Genomic DNA, 22220 nt, shown 5'->3' with positions numbered 1-22220 from the left:
TGCTCCTCGTTATTTACAAAAAGAGGACACCGTCAGCCTGTTTGTCAAGACAGAGGTGTGTGCTGACTGGGATTACAAAACCTCTACTTGTAGCTCGTGGGCCTCAGGTGGCTACCTTGGTTGTGATTTGCTCTTGTCCTGTCTATGGCAACCGACCACGTTATTCATCCAGGCCTGCCCTTTATCAACACAGTATCTCTTTTCATCCCAAGGACCTCATAATGAAAGGCGAAGCTACCAGGCCATAGTGAAGTGATGGGATTAGACAGCTGGTGTGAGAGAAGCCGGCCCTGCCCTTTGGAGGCAGCTGAGCCCGTGGTTTGGGTAAGGCAGGCTTCCCAGGCAGCTGCCCAGGGGTGTCAGTCTCCCCTTGAAATTCAGCTTTGCGTCTCTCTTCTAGTGACGTCAGTTACCGCGTGCGTCTCTTTGCTGCACGACCTTCCATGGGCTAATGCAAGACAGCTTTTTAATTGCATGGGAGAGTAACTTCCAGGCTGCCAAGTGGAGGGACTCGGGGAGGGAGAGGGCTGGCTTCTTAAACAAACTCCAGAGCTGCGGAGAGAAAAGGAAGCAAGGAGGGGAGCGGGGCAGGTGTCTGCCTTTCATCTGGGTATTCAGGATGACACATCTGGTGCCAGGGAAACTGCTATTTCTAACTGACGGGAAGCTTTGCAGTCAAGGGAGGGCTAAGCTGTCAGGTGAGCCAGAGATCAAGAATTATCATGACAGCTTCATGGCATGTGAAAGGCGCTGTGAAGTGCGGTGTGATTTTAACCAGCGGTGGTTAAATTAGCTTCTCTCGGACCTGATGTGATGTGTAGTCAGAGGGGCTGGTGGCGGCCGGGAGTGCCCGGCGTGGAGGAGGTTGCGATTCCGAAGCTCTACCACTTAGAAAAGAAAGGGAATGTGGAAACTGGCTCCTGGTTCCTGAGTTTTGCTTCACAGAGGTGCCAGGCGGCAGTGATGGCTTTAATTAGTAGTGTGTCGATTCCTCCACGGAACCTCTCTGAGCCCCCTTATTATAAATATTCCAGGGACCCAGAGCAACCCCCTTCCTTGAACTTCCCCAATTTAAAATCCTGTCAAAATCTAGCCACCTGTACTTGCCGGCTAAGCAGCCTTGACTAACCGTTTTGCCCTGTGCTCTCACATTCCACGGGATTGTCTATGCAAGACTGAGCCAGCCACCAAGCAAGGGAGTGCCTTTCTGAAAAACTTCCACTCAGACGTGAGCTGAGGAAGTGCCTTTTAATAAGTAATCAGCCAGAGGAAATCAGGCACTATCTAGCCATCTAGTAACGCTTGCCTGGGCACTGGGGACTCTTCCAGAGTCTGGTGCAGTGGGGTCTAGGGTTTGATGAGCCATAGCTTGGGAAATTCTAGAGAGAAAAAAATAACGTGAACAATCATGTCTGTACACATGTGTATATATACATCTCACACACTGTCAGTATACAGCATATATAAATTAGAAGCTGCACATTAATATTCTCTGGCAGTTCTCTGCCAAAAGTTTTACATAAATGACATCGTCTCACTTTATCTACTTAGGCAGATATTCTGTTACTTTTTGAAAGTTGAGAAAACTAAGAGTCAGAGAAGCCAGCCGGTGAACAGACCTGGGACTTGAATGTGTATTGTACCTACCGCCTTCAAAACAAGAATGGCTAACTTTTACAAAACCCCCAGGTTCTTGTAGTTTTAAGTGGCACAGCCAACCCTCCAGCTCTTAATTAAATCCGGGTGTTCCCTGAGCTTGCACTTTTCCCCTTTGCAGCTTTCGTGCAGAATCCCAGCAGATCCCGCCTAGTGCTTCCAGCCCTAATCTCTGCAGGGGGGCACCCAGGCAACTGTCTTCATTAAGAATCCCAAACCTTGGTGATGCACCCTGCCCTGGTCTCATAGCCCTTGGGGAATTGTTGGCACTGCCCAGCACCAGGGCTGTAAACCTGAGTAGCCCATCTGAACTGAACAAGTACCAACTGTTCGTTTCCAAATCCTGCTTTGCTGGGGTGCACCCAGCCCCAACTGGAGTTGGTGGGGGAGTGAACGGCCATTCACCTGTCCAAACCTGGGATTTATGCTCCGGCAGCTCCCTTCCGCCCGCCCCACAGGATTGTGTATGGCAAACACACATGACCTTTGCAGCGATTTCATCTCAGCCTGCTTCCAGAGAACAAACCTGTTTTGTATTGACATTGTTCGGAACAAGTTCTGCCTCTGTGAACTCCCATAGCACCTGCCCCTGGACTCTCAGCTCAGAGAGGCCAAGTGCTTGTAATTCTGAGAACAAGGGGGAGGGTGCCTTGACAGCATCTCGAGCGTCCATCCATCTGAGTCTTCGGTCCACTGGCTTCAGGCAGCTGACCACCTCCCCTTCCTTCCAGGACTTTCTGATCCCTGTCTAGGAGGGGCGGTCGCGGGCTCGGATTGGCCCATTGGCAGTGGGGTGCTTTGTGGGGCATTTTCTTACAAGTCGGTTCCCATGTGGCATTTGTTAGTCACAGCTAATTATTAAGTCCTTGGCCAAGGCAGTAGACGTTGTTCCTGTGGATTCTCCCCTCCTCCTCCTTCCCCCTCTTGCCTCCCCATTGCTACAGAACAAAACTCATTGTGGGCCACTGGAGATTGGCTGTGCACACATTTTCCAGTGAACCCCTGATGGGCTTACTGCTGGGGTTTCATGTTTCAGGTTGAAACTCAACTGGATAAAACATTATTCATTGATGCTGACACGGTCAGTCTCCACTCTGTGCGGCTCTTTCTCCCACACTGGACTCGGTCCCTTACAGGCAGTTTAGGTAATTCATTGAGTGCAATTTGCAGCATTTACTCAGAACATAGATAGGCTGCAGAGAGTGATAGAATTTGGTGGTTTTTAGATCACAGAAAGATCATCAAATGCCAGGTTTTGCCAGTTGTGCTCAGAAGTGTAAGTCAGAAAGGAGGAGGGGGCTGAGGGAGTGAGCAGGTTTGGAGCCCCTTCCCCCTCAGCAAGAACACCCCTGCGTGTACCTGCTTTGGGGCCTCTGCATAACATTTCTGTAGCCTAAAAGCAATACTGGAGTGGGTAGCCATTCCCTTCTCCAGGGGAATCTTGCCAACCCAGGGATTGAACCCCGGTCTCCTGCATTGCGGGCAGATTCTTTTACCATCTGACCCACCAGGGAAGTCCAAAAGCAGTCCTGAACTCCTGTAATGGCATCCACCCACTCATTCTTTGCTCAGATGAAGAAACTGGCCCACTGAGGTTCTTTCTCCTATCTAAAGGTCTTGTGTCTTGGTGAATTGATTCCAGAATGCGAATGAGCACACAGATCTCCCACTTCTATATGTCCCATTTATTGTACCATGCTGGGATAATTCTAGAGCCCATCACTGGGCTGCTTTTCCCATTTATTGGTCACTGTCTTATGGAAAAGGCCTGATCTGGAGGATCCAGAGGAACAGAAAGCATCCAGCATTGTTGAAGTCACACTGAATTTTCACTAAGAGCCGCCTCCATCACGGTGCCATGGAGCCCTCTGCAGTTACGCAATGCACAGCCTCAGAGACTGTATTGATCAGCCTTGTTTATATATGTGAAAGCCAAAATGAAAACTGGGCTGCAAGATTTTAGTTCTGCATTGTGCACAGAGAGAACACAGGCTTTGAAGCCAGCAGATCTGGGTTAAAATCTTGGTTCTGCCTCTTGCCAACCCTGGGAACATGAATAAATGACTGGGCATCACTGATCATCAGGCTTTTTATCTAAAAACAGAGCTGATAATACCTAAGGATTATCAAGGATTATTTTTTCGATATCAAGGATTGTTGATACCAATATCAAGGACTGTTATAAGAAATTATTAATAAATGTAATAGTCTATATAAAGACAAACCCCTACGGAAAGCATATTTCTTTATGTTCATTTAGTTGTGTCCAACTTTCTGCAACCCCATGAACTGTAGCCCACCAGTCTTTTCTGTCCATGGGATTCTTCAGGCAAGAATACTGGAGTGGGTTGCCATGCCCTTCTTAAGGGGATCTTCCCCACCCAGGGATCGAACCTGGGTCTCCCACATTGCAGACAGATTCTTTACTGTCTAAGCCACCAGGGAAGCAAGCATATCAGGGACTTGATAAATGTTCGTTTTCATATAACTTAACCTCTCTCTTGCTCTTGTGCGCATACAGGTTTGAGTCAAAAGAAAAGCCAAACATTTTCAAAGTTTACCCTTAACTTGGAACCATCTGGATTTTGTCATAGGCTTAACATTAACCAAATAAAATTTAAGGTATCTCTAGACCATGGGCCTGTCTTAATCTGTTACAGAGCCCTTGTAAAACTGAGCATTTCGTGGGGGAATATGGCTGTGGGTTTCTAAGAGAAAATTCTATCAGAAAAAACTGGAAAGAGTGTCCCATTCCTTTGACTCTGGAAGCCGCTGGGATACCCTGGGGGTTCAGGGGCTGACTGCCCTCGGACAGACTCCGGCAGTGAAATCAGAGCCCCTCATTGTACCAACGACTTGGGTGTGCTTGGGACTCTTTCAAACCCTTCTTTATTCACCATTCAGACAGGACCCATCGGCCCAGAAGCTTGTTTTCAAAATCTAGGATAACAGATGTTTTTTCTTATTTTCCTCTCTCTCATGCCAGAATGCTCACTAAGTCTTCACTGGGTTCTGAACTTGTCTTTTTTTCTCTGTCTCTCTTTACTTTTAAAACAAATCTGGGAAGCAGATCATTATTGTATAATAAAGGGGAAAGATGGGCATCCCAAACTGGCAAAGCTCTGTTTTAGACTCTAATGAAAATATTGAAGATCCTGAAGACAGGCTAGTCCTAGAAGTCAAGAGAGAGCAAGGTTGGCTCATTGAGGTCTGAAAGGGTCACAGACAGTGTGGTTGTGGAAGGACTGTTGATCGAATGTACACTGTGTACCAGGTGAGTCTCAGGCCGCTCGTAATCCATGGATTTTTTTCAAGTATATTTTGTTTGTTTGTTCATTTATTTATTTGACTGTGCTGGGTCTTAGTTGCAGCAGATGAACTCTTAGTTGCAGCAAATGGGATCTAGTTCTCTGACCAGGGATCGAACCCCGCCCCCGCATTGGGAGCACAGAGTCTTGGCCACTGGATCACCAAGGAAGTCCCTATTTAGTCCCTAGATTTTATAACTAGACAGTTTGATTAGTTTTCTGTTGCTGTTATAACAGATCATCACAAATTTAGTGGCATAAAACAACATATATTTATTTTTAATATATTTTAAATTGCAGTATAGTTGTACAATATGTTACAGGTGTACAATATAGTCACAATTTTTAAAGGTTATACTCCATTTATAGTTATTATAAAATACTGCCCATATTCCCCATATTGTCCAGTACATCCTTGTAGCTCATTTTGCACCTAACCATTTGTACCTCCTGCTCCCCTCCCTCGGTATTGCACCTCCTTCCTCTCCTCTCCCCTCTGGTAACCACTAATGTGTTCTCTATATCTGGTGAATCTGCTTTCTTTTTTTTTTGTTACATGCCCTAGTTTGTTGTATTTGTTAGATTCCACATTTAAGTGGTATCATACAGTATTTGTCTTTCTGTGCCTGACACTTCACGTGGCATAAAACCCTCCAAATCCATCCATGTTACTGCAAATGTGAAACATTTACTCTCTTTCGTGGCTGAGTAGTAGTCATTGTACATGTATACCGCATCTTCTTTATCCATTTACCTAAGCTGACACATACTTATTACCTCTCAGTCTGTTGGTCAGAAATCTGACAGTGGTCATGCTGGGCTGAATCCAGGTGTCAACAGGGCTGGACTCCTTTCTGGAGTCTCTGTGAGAGCCTTTGTTTTCTCTCCTTACCTTCTCCAGCTTCTTGACACTGCCCACATTCCTTAGTTTGTGTTCCTCTTCCTTCCTCTTCAAAGCCAGTCACAGCAAGTTGATTGTTTCTTACACTGCATCACTTTAATCTCCTTTGCCTGCCTTCTTCCCTTTTAAGGACCTTGTGCTTTCGCTGACCCACCTAGGTAATCCAGGATCATCTCTACTCCATAGTTTAAGGTTAGGTCCTGAACTCCATTGGCAGACTTTTAATCCCCCTTTGTCATGAAAAGTAATATATTTATAGGCTCCAGGGATTAGGACATGGATATCTTGGGGTGTGGATAATGATTGCCAACCACAGATACATAGGTCATTTACAGGGCTTCTCGGATAGCCCAATCGGTAAAAAATCTACCTGCAATGCAGGAGACCTGGGTTTGATCTTGGGTCGAGAAGATCCCCTGGAGAAGGAAATGGCAATCTACTCCAGTATTCTTGCCTGGGAGATCCCATGGACAGAGGAGCCTGGAGGGCTACAGTCCACGGGATCTGGACTACAGTCCAACAAAAAGTTTGCCACGACTGAGCAATGAACACTAATGACTAAACCACCACCACCATACTAAATACAGTAACTGTATATATTAGAACTATTTTAGTTGCAAGAAACAGGAACTAACTCAAACTAATAAGAAGAAAAGGATTTTGGTGGCTTATATACTTGGAAGAAATTGTGGTTTCCCATGCCAACAAGATCATCAAGGCACTCTGCTTCTTGGCTTGGCATTCTTTGTGGTGATTTTTTTTTCAACCACAAACTATCTGCATGGTGTAAAATAGCTCCCGGGCAATACTAGGCTTCCATACTTCTCAAGTTGGGATCCCAGAAATGAAACCATGACTTGTCTTTTGTTGTTGTTGTTGTTTAGTCAGTAAGTCGTGTCTGACTTTTTGTGACCCCGTGGACTGTAGCTCATCAGGCTCCTCTGTCCATGGGATTTCCAGGCAAGAATGAGTTACTGGAGAAGAAAATGGCAATCCACTTTTTACAGATGAGAAAAAAGAAACTGCCTGCCAACGTAGGAGGCATTTCCTTCTTCAAGGGATCTCCCCGACCCAGGAATCGAAGCCACATCTCCTGAATTGGCCACTGGGTCCTTTACCACCGAGCCACCCAAGGAAGCCCTCTCTTTAGGCCGCTCCAACAAAATCCTGAGGATGACTTTCATAGGCAGAAACCATCCCTGTGCACTTCAGCATCTTATGGCTGGATTTCAGAACCATGCAGTTGATGTCCTGTTCTGGTTCAGAGCTCATTTGACTTCAAGCAATAAGACACTCAAACTTGAAAGAATACAGAGGCAGGCTTACTCATGGCAAGAAGTAAATTAATCCAGGTTGCATATGAGAAGGAGAATTGCATGGTGATTAAGAGTCTTGGTTTTGGAATCAGACTGCTTGGGTTTTAGTCTGGTTCATTGGCTGTGTTTACCTGACTGCTCTGTACTTCCATTTTCTCATCTGTAAAATGTGCTTAATAAGAGCACCTATCTCATGAGCTCGTTGTGAGCTTTGAATGTGTTAATACAAATAAAGGACTTAGAGTGGTACCTTGACATGGAGTGAACACTCACTAAATAATGGCTTTAATAATGATGATTGTTATTGAATAGCTATTGTTATTACAAGTAAGTTTTCTGAGGATGGCTTAGGGACTTGGTTAGGAACCAAGTCAGATATTTCCTGGTTTCTCTTTTTCTAGCTGAGGCCACACAGTCTGTTTTCTCTGAAACTTACTCTCAGCCACCTCAGGTGTGGTTCCCACCTTAAGGTGGATCTTCACCAGGCTGTCAGGTGCCATCTTTTCACCTCTGGCCTTGACCATGCACGTGTGTGTTAAGTCGCTTCAATCGTGTCCAACTCTTTGTGAGTCTGTGGACTGTAGCCCACCAGGCTCCTCTGTCCATGGAATTCTCCAGACAAGAATACTGGAGTGGATTGCCATGCCCTCCTCCAGGGGATCTTCTGGACCCAGGGATCGAACCCACAACTCTCACGTCTCCTGCATTGGCAGGCAGGTTCTTTACCACTAGCGCTACCTGGGAAGCCCCTTGACTATGCATGCCCACCCCCAAAAGAATGATGGCTAAGTGTTTCTGAGTGCAGAGTCTTGAGAGTCACTGATTAGTCTAACCCATGACTGGCTTTAAATAGTCATGCCCCCATTTTATTAGCTGTAACAAACCAGGCGCCCTTGTACACAGGGTTACCTCTCTCAGTGGGCATGGACGGGGCAGCTTAAGCTGAAGGGAAAAGTTGGGCTTAGCCAGGAAACTGACCAACTTGTCTTTGACGTGTATACCCTAGTAAATTAGAATTTTCCTGCAGCACAAAAGAGAATTGGTTTTGAAAAACAACGGTTCCATCTAGATGTTTGGGAACAGGACAGCACTGGGCACGGTTTGGTGCCGATGTGATTTAGTCTGTCGTATTTACAGAAGAAAAATGATCATTCTCCCGTTGTTATAAATGATAGAGACATTTTCAGCTCCAGTTAGAAACCCTCATTGGATGGACGAAGACACCATCATTTCGATGTAGAGCATCAATCTCAGACACTCATTCCTAGAGCAGACATCCCTGAGAGGGTGGAATGCATGCATTTGGTGTCAGGAGAATGGATTCCAGAGTGACCAAGAATGTCCCCAGAAGTCTTCCTTTCAGTGATGGGGAAAAATTCCACATTGAGTTTTTGTTCCCTGTGTCCCTTCTCACCTTTCAGAGCCCCCCGCCTCCCAACTTTTTTCAGCATTCTCAGTCCAGGATGTTCAAAACATCTCATAAGTGCACAGGTTTCTGCCTTCAGAGCGCTTGTCTATTTCTCCAAGAATTTCAGTAAGAATCTGGTGAAGCCCTTCCATAGTGATGGTGAGGAAGAAGGGAGAGTGATGAAATTTCTTAGCCCTGAGACACTATAGCAAGAGTGGATAGGCTTCAGATCTGGGTTGGGCATCTTTCGGAAGCACTGAGATTTGGGGGAAGACAAAGCATTGTTAAGATTTTGATAGAGGTCTGCTGGGAAAGTCTCCACTGGAAAGGCTCTTGTGCCCCTTTCTAGTTGAACAATTCATAGGCTCCACACTTGATTTTCAGATGCACTGGTTTTGAAGCAGTCAACAAAAAAGCATCCTGCTGCCAGGGCCAACCATCAAAAAGAGAAAAGAGAGCAATGCAAACCATAGGGGAATGAATGTGTGAGAGAGAAATCGTGTAGAGCGGACATGTGGCTCTGCTGGCCTGATACCATGTACATTATCTCCCCCAAAGGACCCCGTGGTTTAATGGATGGGGCTTTAACCTGCCCAGAGGTCAATCTCTGCTGGACAAGTGGAACCTCATCCCCGAGGGCATTGACATACTCATGACACACGGACCTCCTCTAGGTAAGTGAAGCAAAGGTGTCCTTTCGTTATCTGTGATGCCTTTTTTCCCAAGCATAATGACTAATGCTTCAGCGACATAATCATTTTCCTCAAAAAAAAAAAAAAAAAAAGTGATGGAAAAAAGAAAAGTCAATGTCTTTAAAGAAACCCAGTATGATAATTAAACTCAGCAGTTCTGCTGGGCTTACAGGTGTTCTTGAAATTAAATTTTTTGATTTAGTCAACTCAGGAAAAAATCAAATGAGCATAGAGCACCACAGTCCTTTGAGCTTGATCATTTATTTTAAGAACTGTATTCACTTTGGAGTGAGGGGGTGGGGTGGGGAATGGAAGGAAGACACAGACCTCCCAATCACAGGGCTTTTGAATGGTAATGAAATGATGGAATCTTTCATTCAAAGGAACTCATTTTCCTTCTCCTTGTAATAGTGGAACCTAGGAGATCTTTAAAAGTTTAACACTGAGCTAATTATACAGGAAAAGAATCTTTTTACTCTCTCTTTTTTTAAGCCAAAGTGTTAAGTAAGGACTTATGGTGGCTCAGACGGAAAAAAAAAAAAAAAAATTGCCTGTAATGTGGGAGACCTGGGCTCAATTCCTGGATCTCCTGGAGGAGGGCATAGCAACCCACTCCACTATTCTTGCCTGGAGAATCCCCATGGACAGAGGAGCCTGGTGAGCTACAGTCCATGGGGTCGCAACGAGTTGGACACGACTGAGCGACTAAGCACAGCACAGTATGTTGAACCTTACTTAAAGATGCTGGATCTTATAGATACAGTGAAGCTGCATCCAGGTTTAGATTGCCAATATGCACCAGAGCTACCTTCAGTTACCCAGACTATGGGCCAGAAGATGATTATTTGACTTATATAATTATCTTCTAATGATTCGTGTGCTTGTTAGTGGTTTGGTTTAGCCACAGAATATTTTTCAAACAGGTTTTGTTGTTGTTTAGTCACTAAGTTGTGTCTGACTCTCGACCCTATGGACTATAGCCAACCAGGCTCCTCTGCCCCTGGGATTCCTCGGGCAAGAATATTGGAGTGGGTTGCCATTTCCTTCTCCAGGGGATCTTCCCAGCCCAGGAACTGAACCCACATCTCCTGCTTGGCAGGCAGATTCTTTACTGCTGAGCCACCTGGGAAGCCCCTTTTCAAACAGGACCACCACCCTGATCCTCTCATCTACTGAGTGTCTATTATGCTGGCACAGCCTTGTCACACAAAGATATTCTCAGACAATCCAGATGTTTCCTTTATAGTAGGAGAGTTTCCTTTTTAAAAAAAATTGTATTAAAAACCAGATACCATGAAATCTATCGTCTTAAATTGTTAAATGTTCAGTTCTAAGAAAGTTTTCTTGATCCTCTTGGTTTGGAGAGAGGGGAAAAACAATGCAAAAATGAATGATTTTTGTAACTTTTTCCCTGTGGTTTGGGGTTGCTGTCCATGTCACTTCCCTCCTCTGTCAACCTGAAAAATAAAAAATACCTAACACATATCCCCCAATGTGAATTTAATCTTCATGGATGTTACCCCCTCCCCACCCACACCGCTTAGTGCTGCCTTCCTGCCCCGACAAGGGAAGTGCTGTGTGTTTCACAAAGAAACAGCGGAAGGGAGGACCAGGGCACGAGCCACGGTGGCACATTTTCATAAAGAAGAGTGAAGGGAAATAAGACAAGGAGCCAGTTCTGTTGCAGACGGGGAATTTATACAGATTTGCACAAGATCAGCACTTCCCTACTTTTCAAAGCTTCAGAATCTCCATCCCTGTGGTTTTTCCCTACCCCACCCCCACCTTCTCCGTACTTTACATGGTTATACTTATCAGTAACCTTTATCAAGTCATAAGTAATTAATTTCCCTGTTTTGCAGTCATCGGAGACTAAGTCATTAAATTGTTGGCTAAGTATTCTGCTCAGCGTGATTTAAATAGAGAGAGACTATAGAGACCAAATCCTAGCCAACTCGATCCTTTCCCTGAGTAACCTAGTTAGGTCTGGACTTGATCCTCTTAAGGCTGCTTACTGTCAGGGACTTCGACATCCTCAGCATAGAAATGTTTACATGCCTGAAGTATTATTTGGAAAATAACTTCGAACAGAACAATTGATTTGTTGTTAACAAAGTCATTAGCTTTGGTACAAAAGCAAGTGGCAGTCAGTCTGAATTCTGGCCTCCAAAGAATTCATACATTCCAGAAACTCTTTTTCTTTTTTTAATTAATTTTATTGGCGTATAGTTGCTTTACAATATCGTGTTGGTTTCTTCTGTGCAACAAAGTGAATCAGCTACACATATACATCTATCTCTTTGGGGGAAGATTTCCTTCCCATTTAGGTCACCACAGAGCACTGAGTAGCATTTCCTGTGCTATACAGTAGGTTCTCATTAGTTATCTATTTTATACATAGTATCAGTACTGTATATATGTTAATCCCAACCTCCCAATTCATCCCACCCCCATCCGGGAACTCTTAAGAAAGAGGCTACCATCCCTCTCTTTGTAGTAAAGTTGGAGTAACTTAGAGAGTGGCTGTGCGTGTAGCAGAGTAAGATCCACATCAGAGAGTTCCAAAATGTTAGTGAAAGTCGCTCAGTCGTGTCTGACTCTTTGCGACCCCATGGACTATACAGTCCATGGAATTCTCCAGGCCAGAATACTGGAGTGAGTAGCCTTTCCCTCTTCCAGGGGGATCTTCCCCACCCAGGAGTTGAACTGGGGTCTCCTGCATTGGAGGCGGATTCTTTACCAACTGAGCTATTACAGAAGCTCTATTAATAAAAAGCCAGGCAAAGTTTTCATTAGGTAAAGCTGAACATTAATCAGTGTAGTTAACTGGGAATTCTTGTGAACATTCTGGACTAGGAGGTAGGAGGTGGATATGGGAATTGGCCTTGAATCTTTTCCTGTTAAGAAAGGAACCGTGACACATGGGACTTCATTATTATGATACCAGCAAGACACTTTCTCAGGTGATTATATATGAAATGAGATGTTTTCCCTCTTCAAAAAAAAAAAAAACATCCATGAGGGAATATGCCAATCACTGTGGATTAAAGTTTTTCCTCTAATTAGCAAAGTTTTGAAATCTCTGATTGAATTTTTTATAGGGCCCCTTGCTTATATTCCACGCTTTTCCATATTCTCTGGCCATTCCCCAGTCAGCATGTCTTTATAGAGATGTTAAAACTTCATTTCTACTATTTTGCCAAACAAAGTGGGGTGAGCTGGCCTCTCCCTTTCTGACTGATCAGTTCTGAGTGGCAGAAATCACCTAATGGAGCAATGGTGTGTGTTCCCACTGATTATGACTTAGCCTTTTGGCCTGTCTGCTTTCCTAACACCCCATCCCACTGAGGCGATTGGATTCCATTCTGGGCCATAATCATTCAGTAGCTGACTTTTGCTATAATTGACGTCAGTTTTTATGGATTTTCTGCATTAGACATAGAACTAAGTGGCTTTTACTTAAAGGTAGTCCATCAGCCCCAGCTTACTGCATTGCCACCACAGGGTCACCATGGTTGCCCAGTTGCTAGAGAGGAGACCAGAGGAAGAGCTTGGCATTCCCAAGCGTGGGTCATCAGGAACCACCAAGGGTTAAGAGTTGATGTGTTTAAAGTGAACAAGGACTTCCCTAGCGGTCCAATGGTTAGGACTCTGTACTTCCACTGCAAAGGGGCATAGATTCAATCCCTGGTTGGGGAACTCTAAGATTCCACATGCCACACTGTGCTGCCAAAGATAAAAAATGATAATAAAAATAAAGAGAACAAGATATCTTGTGGCCAGTTTATAGGAAGTCCCTCCTAGCCCTTCTTCTTTAAAGTCTACGTCTTGGAAGTAGACTGCTCTAAGAGAGCTATAATTTAAAAAAGAAAGCAACTGAATTGAGAGAAAAAGAGAGAGTATGGGACTGCCGGGAATAAATGTCATTGGGCCCATGAAGAAGATTTGAAGCCCATGGCTGAATAAATCAAATCCCTCACAGGGAGGGGGAAAAAAAATGTTAATTAACGGAAGGAAAAAAATGGAAACCAAAAAAAAAATTTTTTTTCAAGATCCTAAAGAAGACAAAGTGACGAGTGAAAAGTTCCTTAAAAGCCATTGTAAGCTTTAATGGGGAGGCTAGGATTACAGATAATGTAATAAACCTTCTGTGAGTTATGGCTTCCTGAAAGTCTAAATGAAACCTTACCTGAAGACAGAAAATTAAGAGTATTGATTGCATTTTACCCTTAGGTTTTCGAGACTGGGTTCCAAAGGAGCTTCAGAGAGTGGGCTGCGTGGAGCTTTTAAACACAGTCCAGAGGCGAGTCCGGCCCAAACTCCATGTGTTTGGTGGAATCCATGAAGGTAAGACCAGAAGAAAGGGGTTCACAACATTATGAGTCATTAGCCATGATCTCATTCCACAGCAGAGACCTTAGTTACCGGGAATAACTGGAGTGGTGGTTGCCAAACTCTACCTGTGGAATGCTTTCAATGAGATGAAATGTTATGAGAAACACTTGCATATAAAGCTGAGAAGTATTTTGTGGAGAACTGCTCTCTTGTAAGCGGAACGTGTGTGCTCAGTCACTCAGTCGTGTCCAACTCTTTGCGACTCCATAGACTGTAGCCCACCAGTCTCCTCTGTCTATCGGGGTTCTCCAGGCAATACTAGAGTGGGTTGCCATGCCCTCCTCCATAAACAGTAAGAAACCGAATCTGGTCCACCTTTTGGGAAACCCATCACTAACCCCAGATGACTTCTGGAATCTCAGGGCTCTGATGAAGAGTGGTTGATAACCACTATTGCAGACCAGCACAGATGGAATAAAGGACAGATTTTCTCTTTAAGAGCATTAGAAGAAATGGCCTGGATTTTAGACTAACTAATGTCCTTGGCCTCTTCCTACCTGTAAATATTATACAAGACTTTCTCCAAAAAATATTAATAACTTTGTACGTGCAATGAAAGATATAGAACTGAAGTGGTGGAACCTACACATTTGTAGGTAGACTTTTCCTTACTAAAGCTCAGAAAACCATTTCAGACTTCTCAGAAATCATCCGTGCTTTTAGTTGGGGCTGAGGTTAAACAGCATAATTAAATCTCCCCTAGATGGGAACTGGTCAAGTTGCTGTTTTCTGCCTTTCAGGGTAAGCTGTGAAGTTAAGTTCACAGAATCTGAAAGCCTCGCTGGAGGCCCTAGATTTTCTCTCTCCTCCCTTTTTCAAACCAGGGGTCCCTGGGCCTTGGGACAGACCGGCCTTAGGTTTTGTGGTTGTACCATCGTCTCCTGGTTACATATGTTTGTGTGCAATGAGTGTGTGTATGTGAGCAGCCTCCATATTCACTCACTCACGGCTGTTACTCTGAGTTATTTATGAACCTGCAGGTGAGGAATTTAGGCCTGGCACTGTGAAAAACCAAAGTTTGCTTTGCAAAGTCCTCAATCCAGTGGCTTCCTGGCTAGGTGGGTAATAAACAGCATATTGAAAATCATCCTACTGGGGCCAGAGAAAATCCAGCTTGCTCCGAGTGTAGGCACGAGCTGTGTAGATGGAGAGCAAGGGTCCAGCTCCCTGAGAGCGGATATCATCCTGCCCTGACTTTGAGCCACACTCTTTGGAAAGGAGGGCACTTCTCTAAGGCCTGATACGGGCTGGGAGTAGAAGAAGGATGGAAGATCATGTCTAAATAGCATTTCTGGGGAGCAGTTATGAATTTCTGCATCCTCACCTATAAGTTTGCATTTTATCCTTTTTAAAAAAATCATTAATTAGCTTTAAAGTAGCCAGACAATTGGGGAATTCCACTGAAGTCCCCAAATAATAAACTTGCTTAAAAGGAAGGAGATCATATTCAAATAAACTTGTCTCGCTTTTATTCGTTTAAGACAGCTGAAGAGGGCAGAGAGAGGGCAAATACCAGCCTCTTGATGGAGAGAGATAACAAGACTTTATGACCCCAGAACTAAACAGTGCACATTTTAAATGCTTCTTTTCTTTTCTTAAGAGATTTTTTCCATTGACCCTCATTAAGCTCTCCACAGGCTTATTTAGAGAAATTTTAGCAAATGGAAGGGGGAAAAAAAGCCTTATCAGTTATTTGTATAAGTCCTGATAAATTTCTTTTTCACAAATGTAGTCTTGTGTGCCATAAGAACCTGATACCGACATAGAATTACAAACTTAATTACAGAGGCTGTAAGACAAAATATAAGGTATCCAGGGACATGTGTGAATCTGCAAACGTGCTAAAAATTTCAACATGTTGAAATTTATAAGAGATATGAATATACATACCAAAGGCCCAGAGAAACTTGCTTAGCTTTCTTCTCATAGGTCACAAGAGATTTATACTGCCGATGGGAAGTGTTTTTGCTTGAGCCAGTGTCCAGTGGTGTAAGAAGTCTAGGAAGCAGTGTCCTGTGGTGGTATCTCTCCAGACCACTTGGACATTTGATTATTTCTTGTTTAGTTCCTAAGTTGTGTCCGATTCTTTGCGACCCCAAGGATGCTAGACCACCATCCTCCTTTGTCCATAGGATTTTCCAGGCAAGATTACTGGAGTGGGTTGCCATTTCCTTCTCCAGGGGATATTCCTGACCCAGAAGTTGAACCCAAGTCTTCTGCATTACAGGCAGATTCTTCACTGCTGAGCTACCCAGGAAGACCCCAGATATTTGATTATAACTGATTCTTTTGAATAAAATGGAACTCAGCATCAAAGTCACACAATTCAAGTAAGAAAATGTTGACTAAAAAGATGCACAACGTGAGAGTTTTGAGTTAAGTTTTATTTGGGGCAAAATGAGAACTGCAGCCTGGGAGACAGCACCTCGGATAACTGAGAAACTGTTCCAAAGAGGTAGTAGAGGAACGTCAGTATATAAGATTTTGGTGAAGGGGGCATTCAGTGCAATCAAGCATTTACTTTATAAAAGCTTTTCTGCTAGTCACGAGGAGCTAATGTCACCATGAAGGGATTTAGTACTTTTCTAGATATGAAGAGATGCAAGGGTTGGGGTTGATATAGTCAAAGCTATGGTTTTTCCAGTAATCATGTACAGATGTGAGAGATGGACCATAAAGAAGGCTGAGCACTGAAGAATCGATGCTTTGAAATTGCGCTGTTGGAGAAGACTCTTTTGAGAGTCCCTTGGACTGCAAGGAGATCCAACCAGTCCATCCTAAAGGAAATCAGTCCTGAATAGTACTGATGCTAAAGCTCCAATACTTTGGCCACCTGATGCGAAGAGCTGACTCATTAGAAAAGACCCTCCTGCTGGGAAAGATTGAAGGTGGGAGGAGAAGGGGAAAACAGTGGATGAGATGGTTGGATGGCATCACCGACTCGATGGATATGAGTTTGAGCAAACTCCCAGAAATGGTGAAGGGCAGGGAAGCCTGGAGTGCTGCAGTCCCTGGTTCACAAAGAGTTGGACACGACTGAGCAACCGAACAACAGAGGATTGGGGTCATGAAATCAGTTCCTGAAAATATCTTAACTATCTAAAGACCTGTTCCACCAGTTTCCCTGGAGCACAGACTGCCTCACTCTCCATCCTGACCTGCCTTCAGGGCATGTTGAAAGTCAACAGCTACAGCAACACAGGATTCCATCTCCACAGAGGCAGATGGCAAATGCCCTTGGCAAGCACCAATTTGTAGGTGACAGTAAGATCACTTAGTGTTGGAATTTCCCTGATGGTCTAGTGGCTAGGATTCTGGCACTTCCAATGCAGGGGCCCCAGGTTTGATTCCTGGTCAGGGAACTAGATCCCACATGCCACAACCAAAGATCCTGCATGCTGCAACTAAGACCCAGCGGAGCCAAATAAATTAACTCATTTTGAAAAGATAACTTATTGTTAACTTTCATTGGGGCAGTTTAGAGCTTGTTTTATAAATAAGGAAGCTAGGAATTCATGTCTCTAAACTCCCAGTGCTATACCCTGCGTGAGTCTCACCTGTCTTGAAGCCCATTTGGGTTTGAGTGAAGGATGTGTTTGCCCCCTTGAGTTTATGTTACTCGTCTTCTTCCCTGGAACTCAATAGTTAATACAGGGCTTTGAAATGAAAATCACATTTGAAACAAGAGGGAAAAAAATGTTTTTTCTTTATTCTCACTAGTAAAGAAATCACAGCCTCTCTTCTACAAATCGAGTGTTGAAATAAATTACAAGGAATCACTTTTCTTTGAAGTAGAGGATTCCCCCTTTAAAGAAAATAAAATCGGGAGGCAGCTTCTGAAAGCTGTAACAGGGGCTCCACTGAATTTCATCTCACTGCCCACTGGCAAAGACTTTTTTGTTTTCCTTGGCTGATAGTCCTGCACGGAGTCACTATCATTTGTATATTTCACAGTAAGTGTGACACTCTCTCTCCACAGGTTACGGCATTATGACCGACGGTTACACGACGTACATCAATGCCTCAACGTGTACAGTCAGCTTTCAACCGACCAACCCTCCAATTATATTTGACCTTCCAAACCCACAGGGTTCCTGAAGCTCCAAACACCCAATTGGAATGTGAGGGAAGGTCTAAAAAAACTGCAATTTTTTCTAATTATAAACTTACATTCTCTTCCTTGTTTATTTCCAGATCCTGTGAGTTCTTTTTGTAAATTGCTGGAACACGAATGATGCTAGAGGTTATGCTTCTTCTTCCTTTTTTTTAAATGGGGCATCCATTTGGAATCAAAAGAGCGTTGTGAATTTGTAAAATGACTTCTGTTTTCTCAAAGGCCACGCCATTGTAAATTGTTAGTGTTCGCCAAAGGACAGCCAAGCTTTCTTTTGAAAAGGTGACAAAAGTCTTATTTTAATATGCTTTAAGCTGGAAAAAAAAAAAAGAAAAGAAATAAAGCAGGTAGGCAGTGTTTTAAAAACCACCCAGATTTGCACAACAGTTTAAGAGTATTGTTTGAAGTGTTTTATTTTTATGATGTTTGTTGTTGTTGTTTTTCTTGGGAATGCTTCTTTTTTGCAGACGTGGCCCAGATTTAGAGCAATCTTTGCAACAAAAGTAGGCGTGGAAAAGACTTCCCTTCACACTCTCACTATAAAGCAAGCTGTGTCAAGGGAAAAAAACAGCTCTCGTTTAGAGGATGGCTTAGCTAGTGAGATCCATATTGTGGTTATACAAGGTCTCATTGTTTGTTTGTTTCTTTTAAATTATTTTAGCTTTAAAAATATGGAAATGGAATCTGTCAAGAGCAGGTATTTCATGCAGTTAAAAAAAAAAAAACGAGCGTGCAGACTCCTTTTCAATATGGGTTTATATATATAAATATTTTTTGTGTATTATGACTAAGTTAGGGGTTTAATATTGCCAAGGACAGTACAACTGTAAAGGGATGCTTGATCGTGGAGCATCAGAAGTCCGAAGGAGCTGACGCATGTTCTCAGAACTCAAGGTCTTAAAGAGCTTGAGTTAAATCTAGGTACACTCGCAGGCGTGTATAGATTTAAACGGATGCAATGGAAGCTAACTAAAATAAGGCTTAGTTGTCCTTTATATTTAAATGCCCTGAATTGCCTCCTTACGTCCTCCTCCCTCCCCACCCCCCATTTTGCACTGTGTGTTTTGATGCAATCTTCGCTAGCACAAAATATTGTCGCTAATAGTCCTTTCTGTTTTCCCATTGTAAATGCTGTCGAGCTTTATTCTATTTTATGTTATCTTGTTAATGACATTTAGGAAAGCAGTTGTTTCTTTAAATTTATTGTGATATTCTATATCTAGCGGCCTTTATATGCAAATAAAATTGCAAGATTTTTAAATCTGTGCTGTTTGGAGGGTTGTGCTGGTGGGAGGGTGGTAGTTTAGTCCTGGGGAAAGAGGGATTTATTCATATGCAACATTGGTACTCCCTTTCAGAGGAATTAGAATAAGTGACTTTTTTTTTTTTTTTTCAGATTTTCAATAAATTTTTATTACCTTCCATTCACAGGCTGGCAGGTAGATCGATAAGGCACTCAGTGTACTCTTTCCTTCCATCATGCTGTCATCTATCTTGCTGTAGATTTCAGAGGGTGAGGATTTAGTCTTTAGCTATTGTAATGTCTATAGGAACAGAGGGACTGTGCAGAAGAGGGACTGTTGTGGACATGTGTGTGGGAATGAGAAGACAAACCAGTGGGTAACGGAGTAACCCGTGCGTGATCCCTTTTGTCCCCAGGAGCAGTCACCATCCCCCCCCCCCTTACTTTTTTTAAAAAATAAGTAATGTCCACCACTAGAATCCCTGGAGGAGGAAAAGGCAACCCACTCCAGTATTCTTGCCTGGGAAACCCCATGGACAGAGGAGCCTGGCAGGCTATAGTCCATGGGGTTGCAAAGAGTCAGACATGACTTAGAGACTGGGCACGCGCACACTAGAATGTTGCAGCAGCCAGGAGGCAGCAGGGGGCCGGGTGGGGAAAACCATATTACGTCTTTTTTATTTTCTCTGGAAGAGCCATTAAAGAAAAGCAGCGTGATCTTGAATCTGCAATATATCCCGTACATCTGCATTCCAGTGCCTGTTGGATTGTAGCATTCTAACACATTCTCCTCCCTTCCTACCCACGAGGCATCCTTTGGTATAACCCACAAAAAGAATTCTTGGATTTCAGTACCAACAAATTATAGAGAATGTCCTAGGCCAGAATTCTGGCTCAGAGTCATACTGTTAATACTCATGAAGTGTCTTGGGTGGCCACCCAGAGCCAAAAGTGGTCCATGACCTTAGTAGCTGAGATGTGCTGTGGAGGTTAACCATACTTCCTTGACCTACTGCATCAGCAGAAGAGGGTGGTGATTTCAGGCTCATTCCCCGGGTGCTGAACTGAGCGTTGACCAAATGGGAATTTCAGCTGGTTACAGTGTAAGGAGTTAGGCCCAGACTTCTGGAAAAGCAGGCTCTCCAGAGACAGGTGGATGATCGCGATGACAAGTGTGCGTGCCCAGCCCTTGAGAGCACGTCTGGACACTAATTAAGCTAAGCACTTACTAAAATTGCTTTCCATTGTGTGGGGGCAGGAAGCAGCCCAGTCTGTTAATCTATGGGGTGGACTGGCTCAGACAGAGCTTCCTTCAGCCGGTCCAGGTTCACCATTCCATATGTGTGAACTGCCTCCGGGGGGCCCAGGATGACTGTCCCAAGGCCAGACGTTTTCTCCGCTGGGCCTTATAACAAGGAAACATCAGAAATAGATTAGACATTGTGCGCTTTCTATCCTTCTGTAACCAGGCTCTCTGCTGAGTCGGTTTCCTATTTTGTTTCTGTTGTTATTCAGTTGCCAACTCGTGTCTGACTCTTTGCAACCCCATGGACTGTAGCACGCCAGGCTTCCCTGTCCTTCACTATATCCTGGAGTTTGCTCAAATTCATGTCCATTGAGTCGGTGAGGGTAGCCAACCATCTCATCCTCTGCTGACCCCCTCTTCTTTTGCCTTCAGTCTTCCCCAGCATCAGGATCTCAGAATTCTGGGAGAGGTTACATAAGCCCCACTTTTTAGATAGGAAACTGAGACTCCAAAAGTTAAATCACTTTCCCTAGGAAAATGGAAGCTTCAAATTCATTCCCTAGGGAAATGGAAGGTCTCTTTGACTCTCTAGTCAATTCCCTGTTCATCACCCTACCTCTAGGACAGAAAGGAGAATGCTGTCCAAGAGCTGATAGAAGACTGATGGGGCCGCGGGGTACTCCCTGTCCCTCACCTGGGGGCCTGCTGAAGCACACTGCACAGGGCTTTATAACCACAGCCAGCTGAACCATGTCCTTCCCGCTTGAAGCCTAGCACAGTGTGGTCAGAAGAGCACAGAGCCTAGAGCCAGCGCCTGGCTCCCCAGTGCCTGGCTTCCCCTCAAACTGGCGCAGATACCTTTGGCTGGGTACTCACCCTTCCTGTAAAATGGGGGTGATGGTGATGATGATGACGTCGTTGTACATTGTTGGTCTACATTACACGATGTGGCGATCACTGCCTGGCATCTTAGTAAGTGGTAACACATGCTTGTTCAACACGTCTCCAGAGCTGCCTTGAGATTCTCCAGGCAGGACCTGCCGGTTGACTTCTCACCTACAAGAGCATTGTTTCCGAGAAAGTGTGTCTGTTTGCAGTCATTGGAAACCATTAGCCATCCCTCTTTACAAGAATCTGTCTTCTTTGGAGAAATGTCCGTTTAGGTCTTCTACCCATTGAGCTGTATGAGCTGCTTCTGTGTTTTGGAGAGTAATCTTTTGTCAGTTGTTTCATTTGCAATTATTTTCTCCCATTCTGAGGGTTGTCTTTTAATCTTGTTTATTGTTTCCTTTGCTGTGCAAAAGCTTTTAGGTTTCATTAAGTCTCATTTGTTTATTTTTGTTTTTATTTCCATTATTCAAGACCACTGTGTATAAACTAGATAGCCAGTAAGAAGTTGCTGTTTAACACAGGGAGGCCAGGCAAGCACTCTGTGATGATCTGCAGGGCTGCGGTGTGGGGAGGGAAGGGAGGTGATATATGTGTAATTATGGCTGATTTGCATTGTTGTATGGCAGAAACCATCACAACATGGTAAAGCAATTTTCCTCCAATTAAAAAATAAATTAAAAAAAAGAACATGAAGAATGCCAAGGGCATTTGCTAGAGGCTGGTCAGGGAGACTGATTTTTCAGTTTGGGTATCCTAGTTTGCAAAATCCCATCTAATCTCAGAACAGGAAGGGGGCTGTATTCTTTCAAGTCGCATTAAACGGCACCCATGGATCTTAGCCTCTCTTGCCCTTTGGGTCTTTACATTTCATCTCACCATCTTTTTTCAAGCTCAATTAGTGAATTTTTTCTCTACATTCTCTCCCCAGCTCCTTTTGTCTTATAAAGATGCTGGGGGATGCCAAAATCCCCTTAAGAGGCAGGTCACTGTTGTTCTGACAGGTGGCCAGCGTTAAGCCTGCCTTCATCTCCATCACTTAAGTAAATAAAT

General features: G+C 43.9%; 1 protein-coding gene and 1 non-coding gene across 9 annotated transcripts in view; both read left to right on the top strand.

The window, feature by feature from the left end:
• The window catches only part of MPPED2 (metallophosphoesterase domain containing 2), a 211395-nt gene extending 192344 nt beyond the window's left edge, over window positions 1–19051 (top strand). For 6 of the 8 annotated variants that reach the window (XM_019975562.2, XM_019975555.2, XM_019975557.2 and 3 more), the window contains exons 5-7: window positions 9148–9263; window positions 13515–13628; window positions 17656–19051. In XM_019975562.2, the coding sequence (XP_019831121.1) occupies window positions 9148–9263; window positions 13515–13628; window positions 17656–17774 (349 nt within the window). In that variant the 3' untranslated portion in view covers window positions 17775–19051. Of the gene's footprint in view, window positions 1–9147; window positions 9264–13514; window positions 13629–15903; window positions 17629–17655 lie in introns of those variants that run through there. The other 2 variants (XM_019975561.2, XM_070803987.1) reach the window with 2 other exon arrangements.
• Window positions 16965–17038, top strand: TRNAG-UCC (transfer RNA glycine (anticodon UCC)). The gene has a single exon. It is a non-coding gene; the product is annotated as a tRNA-Gly (tRNA).
• Window positions 19052–22220: the final 3169 nt, after the last annotated feature.

This window comes from Bos indicus, chromosome 15 (genome assembly GCF_029378745.1).
Source record: "Bos indicus isolate NIAB-ARS_2022 breed Sahiwal x Tharparkar chromosome 15, NIAB-ARS_B.indTharparkar_mat_pri_1.0, whole genome shotgun sequence".
Lineage (NCBI taxonomy): Eukaryota > Metazoa > Chordata > Mammalia > Artiodactyla > Bovidae > Bos > Bos indicus.
This window is presented reverse-complemented; position numbering and strand designations above follow the sequence as displayed.